At 37.8% G+C, this 12,500-nt stretch overlaps 1 protein-coding gene across 1 annotated transcript in view; it reads left to right on the top strand.

Annotated features, from left to right (window-relative positions):
- LOC131970187 (protein jagged-1b) overlaps positions 1 to 12,500 on the top strand; it is a 68,209-nt gene that overhangs the window by 6,774 nt on the left and 48,935 nt on the right. The window contains exon 2 of the mRNA XM_059331513.1: positions 1 to 122. This exon is cut by the window's left edge and continues 238 nt beyond it. Coding sequence (XP_059187496.1) covers positions 1 to 122 — 122 coding nt within the window. The remainder of the gene's footprint in view (positions 123 to 12,500) is intronic.

Genomic DNA, 12,500 nt, shown 5'->3' with positions numbered 1-12,500 from the left:
AGTCCCTCCGCCACCGAGGACACGACAGAGGAGGAGCAGGAGGAGGAGGAGGAGGAGGAGGAGGAGGAGGAGAGGATGGGAGTAATGGACACATTGTCATTCCTTTCGTATACGCATGGCCGGTAAGTACAGAGGCAGTGCTGGTTATCAGTATGGTTACCAAGGGAACAGGCTAAGCTTCGAGTACAACAATACACTCAAACTGAAGCTAGAGCAGAATAACAATGACAAGTTGAGACTGAAATGCTTTTACACCTTTTCTCTTCTTCTCTGAGTGCTGCTGAAAGGACTCGGGGGGGAAGGGGGGCAGAAAACAACACAATAACCACAATTTATACGGTTTATCACAATATCCATTTCAGCATGGAAGAATTCCTCCGTTAATTTGACTACTTAATATCCAATACATTGGACTGCCTGCTCCTATAAAGTCACATTTCAGAAATCATTCTTGGAAATATCAATTTTTTTTTTAGTGATTCTTTTTAATTGTAGTGTGAGAGGTGGACTGAGACAATGACACCACCACAAAGAATCCATATACCATTTTTTGAAATAAAACATTAATCCTAATGGAGAGAAGACACATGCACTAATTTACACAACAATTGACACATATTCCATTAGTACAGTAGTTCTCAACCTTTTTGAGTCGCGACCCCCAATTTAACATGCATGTTGTCCGCGACCCCCGCTCACTGAACACAATCTCACATGCACAGTTCAGGTCACTCAAAAAAGAAACAAAATGACCAAAAAAAGGAAACAAAATGACCAGAAAACACACAAAATGACCAAAAAACACACAAATTGACCAAAAAACACACAAAATGACCAAAAAACACACACAAATTGACCAAAAAAGACACAAAATGACATAAAAAACACACAAAATGACCAAAAAACACACAAAATGACCAAAAAACACACACAAATTGACCAAAAAACACACACAAATTGACCAAAAAAGACACAAAATGACATAAAAAACACACAACATTACCCAAAAAAGAAACAAAATTACCAAAAAGAAGACAAAAATTGACCAAAAAAAGACACAAAATTACCAAAAAAGACACAAAATAACCCAAAAAGACACAAAATGACCAAAAAAAAGACAAAAATTGACCAAAAAAAGACATTAAGTGACCAAAAAGACTAAAACACATTAACACATGAACACTTTAACACAGTGGAGACAGAGCTGACTTCCAAAATGATTTGGCGACCCCCAGAAATCCTCTCGCGACCCCAATTGGGGTCCAGACCCCAAGGTTGAGAACAGCTGCATTAGTAGACCATTCGTTTGTAACCAGGAACTCAAAACTTTATGACCAAATACCTGCAAAACCACAGACAGTCCCACCAGCCTCAGCTCTACTTAAACTTATGTTATGTTATTATGTTTGCATTTAGCTGTGCTGTAAAATATTTCACATCTTCAGATTTCAAAAACAATTTAAGAAGAAAAACTCACAAGTAGACTTTCTTTAAACGTCACAAGACATAAAGGTTGAAGATGATCACCAGATCCGTTTGCTTTACTTCCTCTAAACATATTTCTGAATTCACAGGAACAAAAATCCCATGATGTGAGCACACTAATTGATGATAAAAGAAAATACTCCACAATATTATAGAAAATAATTTGCAGTTGTTATTTAGGTAACACTTTACAATAACCATCATTTATAAATGGTAAACAGATGTTTAATCATCATTTATAAACCATATATAGGCCATTTAGAATGGTAAATACATAATTTTATTCATGTTTAACTAACTAAATCATTTATGAATGGCAATTAGATGGAATATTAATGCAAGTTTATTCTTACTTTACCATTAACAAACCAATAAATTATAATTAATAGTTTATTAATAGTTTTAGTTGCACTCATTATAACATTTTAACACAATATTTAGTATGTTAATGACTTTGAAATTACTCATATACCTTTAAGAAATTGGTTGAAAACATTTAAAGATTAAATATGTATAGCACTTTGTAAATGGTTAATAATTGGACTATAAACTATCTGTAAACATTACTTAGTTGGTTATTGTAAAGTGTTACCGTTATTTAATGTAATGTCTCCTCCTCCCTTCTCTCTTCCTCTTGTCTTTCCATCCTGAACTTTCTGCACTTAAGTTAAGCACCTTTTTTTTTTCCCGTGCCCTTTGGGGCGTATTGAACAACCTGCGTCTGGACCAAACATCACGCTGCTGCCTGCTCCGTCTTGTGTCCTCATTAAACAGCAGACCAATTAATCTGCCATTAGCTAAACAGAAGGCGAGAGAAGGAGATATCGATTATTCAATCCACCTTTCTCTCCAGCCCTCCTTCTTCTCTCTTTCCTCGATAATGCAGGAAAAGTTTTTTTAAAAACCCACAAAAATAAGTAAGTAGGAATGGAGGAACAGAGTTTTTCATCTGGCTGCTTCACTTAACAAATTAGTGTTTGTTAGCCCTTTCAATGGATTATTTCTGTTTCCTGTGCATTGCTATTCATCACTGTTCTCTGTGTATCAGTTACACACATTATCCTGCATTAGAGCTGGAACCAGCAGTCCATTAACCACTTTAATAATTGCTTCATCATTTCACTCAATTTTAGGCAAAATTGCAACAAAAAAAGACCAGTCGAGCCTCTAAAACCTGATGTTTGTTGTTCTTTGTTTCTATGACACTAAACTAAAAAGTCTCTGGGAAGCTGGGTTGGACATTTTTCAATATTTTCTGGGATTTTTTATTCCAAATGATTAAAATGGAAACGGTAAATGTAATGCACTTATATTGCACTTTTCTAGTCAAGGTTATGGAAATAAGGTGTAAAATGACAACAGATATAAGCAAAAAGATAAAATAACTACAAAGAGACTCAAGAGATGCAACATATCTACGAAAAGATGAAAAACAACCACAAAGAGACATAAAAATGACTACATTAGCCCCTTTCAGACTGCCATTTCAAACCACAATATTTAGCCTTCAATCTGAACGGGCCGAGGCGTGATGGCGGCAACCAGCGACCAGGCAGAGCCAGTGAGACGGAAATATGTGGTGTTCATTATTTGTGCGACCAACACTCGTGTAATCAGAAAGGAAGTGGACCGTAACATCAGAAACACGCCTCTCATTTGAGTCTGACGGTAATCGAATCAATCAAAATGCAGAACAACTTTACATCTCTACAGTGAGAAACAGCATGACGTGCAGTTATTCCGCCATCATTGTTTTCAATGCACTTGCAGCTGCCTTCACTTATTATTCACCTAGCTATCGCTGCTCTGTTACACAGGACGACCATCCAGGGGCGTCTCTAGGATTTTGACAAATCCGGGGCTCAGCCCAGAAGAGTTAAGCAGATGCGTGCGCTCTAAATTTTTTAGACATAGAGACATTCTCCACATAGCCTAAGAACACACAATTCACACTACACTTGCATTCAGAGAGGAATGCTTGGTTAAGTACAGGGGTGCACTGCAAACCTGTCAAACCAATCCCATAACCACAGATCATCAAATGAATGACCCATTTTGAATTCAGTTTGCACCCATGTACTGACATTAGCTAGCTAGGTAACAACACATTGTTTTTCCATTTAACACATTAGCAGCTACAGTAGAAGAAGCTGGCTGTGCAGGATCCCTGTATGCTAGCTAGCTAGCTGCTATCATGCATGAAAAAGAAAATAAATAAGATGGTTCGACGTTATAGCCTAACATTAACGTTAGCTACTTTCCCCTCTAGATTCATAGATTGTGTACCTAAAAATAATTAAGCTTGGGCTTCTTCTAGAGTCTAGAATTAAAAAACATCCGGGGCTGTAGCCCCGAATGTTTTAGCCTTGGGACGCCACTGCTACCATCTCCTCCCACTTCTGCGATGCCAGATTGCAATCAATCAATCAATCAAACTTTATTTATATAGCGCTGTTCATACATATAAATGCAACTCAAAGTGCAATGTGAATGGACACCAATATTTCACTGCCAGTAGAGCTTGTAATGGGACTTTTGCAGAAACAAAATATGAAAAGGGCTAAAGAGAAACAAAATGAGCACAAACAACATAAACAGAGACAAAGGCATCACAAGGTTTGTGTTTTGCTCCCATGTCAGAAAGATGGAGGGGCCCATTGTCTCACAACCCCCCCGTGATAATTTCACCTCGTCTTTTTTTGCTTTAAAGTGAGAACAGCAGAGAGTGACACAAATATCCTCACACGGCAGAGCTCTAAAGAGTCTAAAGAGTCCAAAAATCCACCGGTCCATCCCATCATTATCCCCCATTAGTCGCTTCTTTCCCAGACTCTTCATTTTCAGCAATTAATACTTGTTCATCAACAAATCTAGAGGTGGAGAGAATCCTTTGAAAGTGACCGGGCAAGGACACGAAGGAGGGAGCCACAATTTTTCTGGGATTTCAGAGGTTTAGTTTTTCCTCCTGCAGTTTCTTTCTTTCCCTCTTTTAGCCTGTGATCGCTCTCAGCATGATCGACCTCTTTCTCATAATGAAAGTATAACAGAAGTGGCAGCAGAAAGCCTTGTGGGTCTAATTCCATTCATATTGTTGTAATAATGTTTCTAACACTGCAAGAAAAAAACCCTGGTGGCGCTTCAGCGGAACACACACACAAGAATGTAACACACAGTTGGCTTAGGTTTCTTCTTCTTGATTAGTATCAGCCCATTTACCTGTGAGACTCTCTGTCCCAGAGCCAATTACCTTCCCTTATCTCTGTACAGTTTGCCCTTGTGTGTGTGCGCTCTATGCACACATGTGTGTTACACTTTCCCCCTGCATGTCGGAGAGGTGTGTGATTGGCAGGTATAGGAGTGTGAGAAAGTTCTCCGTCAGAAAGCCTACCTGGTTGGATTACTGGACGTTGCTAACAGGCACAGGCCCAAAGGGTCCGGGGTCCTAAATCACAAATACCACTGTGAAAAAAAAAAAGAAACAATACGAAGATGCTAAATAACCAAAAACATACACAAAATGAACACATGCTGGTCTAAAATGACATAAGATGACTAAAAACTGATGCAAAATTACTACAAATAGATGCACAATGACTAAAAATATATGCAAAAACAATCACAGAGATGCAAAAAACTACAAAATGACCACAAAGAGACCCAAACGTTCTAAAACTCAATGGTTTCTTTACCTGGTTACATAAAGGATATTGATTGATTGATTGAATCACAAAGAGGTTTTTTTAAAAAGAGACCCAAAACACGACAAGGAGATGCAAAATGATTAAAGTAGACTCTTTGAGAATATTTGACTCTGGGAGTCTTGTTCCTGTTGTAGACAGGGCGGAGGTGTATCTTACATGTCTGTGCCCAGAAGCCCATTGTCTCATCATCTTTTCATAATTATGATTTTTTTTCTTTGTCAGGTGAAATTCTTGCTATCTATCTTATCTATTGAGGGACAAATTGTCTAGGGTTCTGGTTCTGTTCTCAGTTTACAGTCCCATGCTTCCATCATTCATAACTTTGCTGATTTTTTTTTCAACGTTAAATTTATTTAAGTTAAGTTTAATTGGTACCATTTATAAAATGTCTGGCACACCTAGATAAACATTTTTAAGCGTGCAGTGTGCAGGGTACAGAGCTCTTGTTTTTCATGCAACCTTAAAGATATGCTATGCAGGATTAAAAAAGAAAACCCAACTAAATAACGTGTAGACTCATGCATAACATCTGCCTGTAGTTTCTCTTTTCTTTTCATTTTGGTTAGAAAGCTACTAAAACAGCAGGCACAGCACCAAGTAATGCAAATATAGAGAACAGGATGTGGACAAAGGTTCTAAAATGACGGTGAATCTGGTGTTTGCCAACGAGAATGTTTTCATGTTGTGTTTACAAACCGTAAGCAATTCGGTATGTTTTTTATTCACCTTTATCAGGTGAAATTCTTGCTATCTATCTTATCTATTGACAGTTTGCTGTGTACAGTTTGCTCTTGTGTGTGTGCGCTCTATGCACACATGTGTGTTACACTTTCCCCCAGCATGTCGGAGAGGTGTGTGATTGGCAGGTATAGGAGTGTGAGAAAGTTCTCCGTCAGAAAGCCTACCTGGATCAGTTTCAGGGCCGGGCTGCAGGGAGAGAGAGAGAGAGGAGCGGGACACACAGGGGCAGCGGCAGAGCATTTTGGGCTGAAAGAGTGGCTTTATCTGGCCATCTCTGGGAGGTGGAGGGAGGGAGAGTGATCCCCCTGCCCCAGGTGAGGGGATGAACAGGTGAGCATAGTCATTATGAGGAAAGGTGAGCTCTCTCTGTTCCTCGCCCTCCCTCTCTCTCTCTCTCTCCCACTAATCTCTTCAGGAAAATGTGTGTGTGTCTGTATTTGCTTATGAATGTGAGCAAAGTTGTAATTCGTTGCGTGGTGTTTGTTTTGTGCCGCAGGGGGTCTTTGATCCCTGCTAGGCTGCTGTAAGTCTGCTCCGTGATTGCTCCGGCTAAAGCTTCAGCTGTGATGTGTCACTTTTCACCAGACAACACGTTTTATGTCAGATTCTGTAACATGTGAGTCTCATTTATAGTAAAAAATAATGATCCAGTAGGGCCTGTAGGGAGGGGATCTTTCCTGAACCACAGTGATATACTGATAATGGCACTAAGATGATATTGAATTTAAATTATACTATGATTCATGATCTGGTATATTTGCTCTGCTTAAGTAAAAAGAAAAATATGAAATCACGTAAAGCTGCATAACTTTTCTCAGTGTGTCTGCTCAGGAGCTTATCTGTGCTCCCAGTTTCCTCTGTTCTTCTGCTTTATATTCTCTTCTTGTGACACATTTAAAAGACCTTTCGAATGGTAGTTTTTCTTTACCATTCAAGCTGCATTTTAAAAACAAACGCCTTCATTCTTTTTTACAGCATTTTTCACAATGTTGCGTTATATTAAGAGACCAACATGGTCTCACAGGAATCCGTGGAATAGCCACGGAATCACACAAATTTCCGTGAAACTGACACGGATTTCGCTACAATGCAAGTTAATGACAGTCATATCCCGTGCTCATAACCCAGCTATTCTCAACCTTGGGGTCGGGACCCCAATTGGGGTCGCGAGATGATTTCTGGGGGTCGCCAAATCATTTTAGAAGTCAGCTCTGTCTCCACTGTGTTAAAGTGTTCATGTGTTAATGTGTTTTAGTCTTTTTGGTCTTTTTTTGGATAATTTTGTGTCTTTTTTGGTCATTTTGTGGTCATTTTGTTTGTTTTTTGGGTGATCTGAACTGTGTGTGTGAGATTGTGTTCAGTGAGCGGGGGTCGCGGACAACATCCATGTTAAATTGGGGGTCGCGACTCAAAAAGGAGGAGAACTACTGCCTTAACCTATAGGTGGTTAAGGATAATGATGATGATTATGAGGATGATGAGTTCGACTGAAACTGACTAAACGTCAGGTTGTGAAAGCGTCCTTAGAGATGTTGATAGGTTTTAAGTTTTAAAGGAGCCTGGCTCACGGTTTCCCCTACTTCCAGTCTTTATGCTAAGCTAAGCTAAGCTAATTACCTCCCAGCTCTAGCTCCAACACAAACACAACAGTAGCACTGCTAGCTCAGAGGATTTTACAGAAATTTCACAATCATTTTATGTGTTTCATGCTGGAAATTCAACAAAGCAACACAAATTGCTGCTAAATGTCTTATTTGGGAACATGATCTTGTCCATGAATTCATATGAAAACTAGAATGTCAGAGGAGCTGGTGTCATGTCTCTGCTGAGTTTTTGTTTAGCCTCCTGATCATCAGTAATCTTGCAGATAGTCTGTGGGACGTGGTTTCATTCTGACCCCAGCAGTCGAGTCACAGACACTCAGCGGTCTGGGATGTTTTCGCTGCGGCGCCTCCGCTGAGACGGGAAAAGTTCAAAGACTTGGTAAATGCGAGGTCATTTCTTTAAGCCGGCTCTCTGTTGGTGGTTTCACTGTTGAATCTGTTGGGATGATGAGGGGAAAAACAGAGCAAACTGCCAAGAGAGGGAGCGTTTAGTTTGTCTCTGACGAATCGGTTCACCTGAGAGATGCAGAAAGGCTGTGAATGAATCAGGAGGATGAATGAAAAGCTGCAGAGAAGACAAGCTGGCAGCTACACAGCACGAACGCTTTATAATAAGGTCCTTAATAACCATTAATTAACAAGTAATAAGGCATTGTTCTCGCTTAAGATCCAGTAGTTGCAAAAAGCATAGTTAACTTATAATAGATGAGCAATAAAGTATATTTTAACCCTCTATGGTACGCATTATGATGCCAGTTAGGGAAAAAAATGTTTGGAGTGATTTTTTTTGTCTGAAAATAGACTAAAAAAACCGTAGGCAACATTGTACCATAAGTGAAAAAGATTTTCATTCAATTTGAATATTATTTATTTAATAGACATGTGTAAAATATTCAGTAGCCTCAACAGGGTACAATACAAAACATTTTAAATTTAAAAACATCATGAAAGGAACTTTTGTAAACCAGTTTCTTGTCTGGAGTAGCAATATATATTTTTCCAGATGGAAAAGCGCCAGGAAATGACTTTTTGAGTACTTTTTTGTGGCGTGAAATGGCAAAGCTTTTTGTTTTGGAAAAGTCTGCAAAAAAGGGTTTCAACATGGCCTCCTGGATGTCATGTGACAAATTAAAGCATTGCTATTGGTTCCCTATACTCTTCTCTCTTTTTTAAAGTATTGCATCACTCAAAAACATGCATTGTAGAAATGTAACAAGCCAAAAATGGGTATGTTGCCTGAAGGCAACACCGTACTATAGAGGGTTAATATCAATAAGCAAACAAAATAAGATTAATAAAGGCATGGCAAAGACATAATGGGTGGCTCATGGGTGTTTTAATGCCATTATTAACACTTATATAAGCTTATAAACACACAATAATGTTAATGAGCATCTTGTAAGGACTTGTTATTAATTACTTGTTAATTAATGGTTATTACAAGGACCTTAATATAAAGCGTTACCCACCAAGCTAATGATTAGATGGTGCTCCTGCCTCTATATGTGTAGCTCTCTCACCTATCAGACATTGTGGGAACTGAAGCTGATGTTTCTTGACCTTTTGTCACTCAGAAGTTGTTCAGAAGTCTCTGTTTCAAACCTGCGCTTTTGTTAAAAGGATCCGTGACAAATGACAGTATGATAGGTGCTATAGAAATACTGTTAATGTGAACTGAAGAGAGTGAAGTCCCCGCTGTCTGTAATCCTCATGTCAAGTGTTAAAACTCATTCATGGTCAGGTTCACTGCCAGAGGCCAGAGCTGACTGGCAACTCACATCCAGCTGAGTGTGTGTGCACAAATGTGTGTATGTGCGTGTGTGTGTGTGTGTTCTTGTATTTCCTACATAGTGAGGACCGGAACACGTTTTTAACCAACAGAGTGAGGACATTTTTGCAAAGTGAGGACATTTTGGCCGGTCCTCACTCCTCACTTCTTTAAAGGCTTCTTTTTTGATATTTAAGACTTTGTTTTAGGGTTAAGGTTAGAAAAAAATGATAATTAACTGACACTGTATTTTGTGGTTACAAAACTAACTAAAATTGTAGAGAAAATGTCCTTCGTTTTCGTCTTTGTCAACTTTTTTCATACATAATGAAGATGGATAAGACAAAGGAAATAAAGGCAAATTTTACTGTGACCTCTTTTAATCTCCCACCCAACAAATACCCCATTACAAAAAACTAAAACTAATAAAAACTAAACTAAAACTAGCAAACTCACTCTAAAAACTCATTAAAACTAACTGAATTTGAAAACATAAATTCAAAACAAAATTAAAACTAAAACTAATGAAAAATCCCAAACTATTATAACCTTGCAAGGGAATTCACTGTTCCAATGAGGGTCCTCACAAAGATAGAAGTACAAGAGTGTGTGTGTGTGTGTGTGTGATTGCTTCAAGGTTTGAATTGAAGTTTTAGTATTTTCTCAAATTCCACAATGATAGAATTGGCTTCTTAGAAAAGTATCTAATTTTCATTGTTTTGTGTAAAAGAAGGTCCCCATTAGTCACCAGATAATCTGTGTGAAATATGCTAATTCATGTAAATGATGTACCCTGAAAGCATGTTTACTGGTTTTTCTGGATGTCCCCATAAAGCCTGATAAAAAACATCACTTCATTTCAGAGGTTTGAAGGCGTGTATAGGCTAACTAAGCTATGGCAAGTTTACTCATTTTTTTCCAGCTCTCTAAAAAAACAGCCTCTAGAAAGGATGGTCCCCACAAGTGATGATTAAAACTGGAGTCCCCACGATTTATGAAAACCAGTGTGTGTGTGTGTGTGTGTGTGTGTGTTCTTTGTCAGCTATCTCCTGAAATATGTGTGTTGTCATAGATAAGACTCTCATATGTTTATGTTATCATAAACTGACATCATACATGAGCTTTAAAAAGGGAAATTGAGTCTGTTCTGGTGTTTGAGCCAGAATACTCTTATTTCAGAAATGTTAGTGTTACATATTGTTATGTATTTTGAATTTGAAGAATTTAAAAAGTGTCCTGCTTGCAAGTCACATATCGTAAACATATACATTTCTTAGGTAAAAGTACTACTACCACCACAAATGCTCTGTAATAATTGAAAATTAGCCACAACTTTAACTTAAAGCTGCTTTTACTGCTGCTCTAATCCATATTTTATATTTATGTAAAACAATATTCTTACATGCACTATCAACCCTGCAACAATTTTAACAATTGATTAATCAAAAAAATACATTTTCATGCGAAAATGTCTCAAAATGCTGTTTTCAGCATCTCAAATATGGATAATTCCTACATTTCTCTATTTTATATCATATTAAACTGAATATATTTATCTGTATCTAAACATTTAAGAAATGGCCATGGGATTTAAAAACTGAAATGGACATTTTTCATTATTTCCTGACATTTTAGGGATCAAACGATCAAGCAAGAAAATAATTGGCAGATTAATGATGAATGAAAATAGTTGTAAGTTGCAGCCGTAATGTGAAAGGTGTTTCATGTATTGAGAATTATCATCCGACTCTGCAGTTAAAAAGTCTTCTTGTATAAAACAGCATAAAATAGAAATTCTCAAAAGTACAAATGCCTCAAAATAAGTCAGTTAATGTAGTTTCCACCTCTGGCAGGGAGTTATTTCTCTCTTTCTTCCTAGTTGAATGTTTTCTGCCTCTATCTATGCGGTCAGTGATCAAATCAAGACAAAAATGTTATTTAAAACTCCTCAGATAATGGGTTCAACTATTCTTAATATTATGGAACATTTTTGAACTACTTTACTGTTTAACCCTTTGATGCACAACATGAGTCTAAAGTGACCTGACAGAGTTTTTATGTTCTATATCTTTGCAATAAATAATTTTCATCATTCAGTATTCCAGGTTTTCCTCAATTCGTTTTTTTTTATCATCATACATCCTAATTTTATGTTTTCCTTTATTCATTTTTTTTTTATAAAATCCCTTTTTGTGTCACTATTCCTCTAATGCACAACATAGGTGAAAAATGACCCATATCCATTTTTAGCTAAGTAGCTTGCTAAGCTAACTACTTAGCTAACTTCTTGGCTAAGTAGCTTGCTAAGCTAACTATTTAGCTAACTTCTTGGCTAAGCAGCTTGCTAAGCTAACTACTTAGCTAACTTCTTGGCTAAGTAGCTTGCTAAGCTAACTACTGAGCTACTTTATTGGCTAAATAGTTAGCTAAATATGAGAGGCAAAATGGAAATAATGATCTGTTGTTATCAAAAACAAGATATTTAAAGAATACTTTGAATATTCAATCATAAAGTAAGTTGATATCAAAAGACAGAGCACAGAAACACACAGCAGCATTAAATAACATGAAGGAAATGAATGTGGGTCATTTTTGACCCATGTTGTGCATCAAAGGGTTAACCAAAGTAACATAATATAGTAATGGATCAATTTTGTGGGGTCTGTGGAACATCCAGAATAATCAGGACATTGTTTGTGAAAGACAAACTGTTGTTGAGTGTCTTCTCGTGTCATCTGATGATGCTTTGAGCACCACAAATTACAGTCCTTCCACTTGTATTGTGTTGGAGTGGCGGCAGACGTGTTAGAGGCAGATAAATAAAAAACCTCAACACATAAAACCAAACAGCTCATGGCTCCACAGCAGGAGGAGAAAATGTGGGTTTTTTCTATCAGTTGAAGCCATTTACGCTTATATTTAGATAAGCAAAGCACTTCCTCGTCAGTGAAATTATTTCCAGGCAGCTTCTTGACGCAGAGCTCTGAGTTCAACATGCAAAGTGTGGCCCGTCATGCAAATCTGTTCAGGTGTAGCTGCTGTGAGTCACCCCATCACTCTCTGTCTGCTCTACTGTTATTCTTCTGAGCTCAATTGAACTTGTTAAATGTTAACAATGGCAGTAGAACTATTCAGATCCCTTTTTATACAGAGCCAGGCTAGCAGGTTCCCCCTGTTTCCAGTCTTTATGCTAAGCTAAGC

This window comes from Centropristis striata, chromosome 4 (genome assembly GCF_030273125.1).
Source record: "Centropristis striata isolate RG_2023a ecotype Rhode Island chromosome 4, C.striata_1.0, whole genome shotgun sequence".
In the NCBI taxonomy this organism is placed as follows: Eukaryota; Metazoa; Chordata; class Actinopteri; order Perciformes; family Serranidae; genus Centropristis; species Centropristis striata.
Note: the sequence above shows the minus strand (reverse complement) of the source record. Positions and strands in the feature narration are given on the sequence as shown.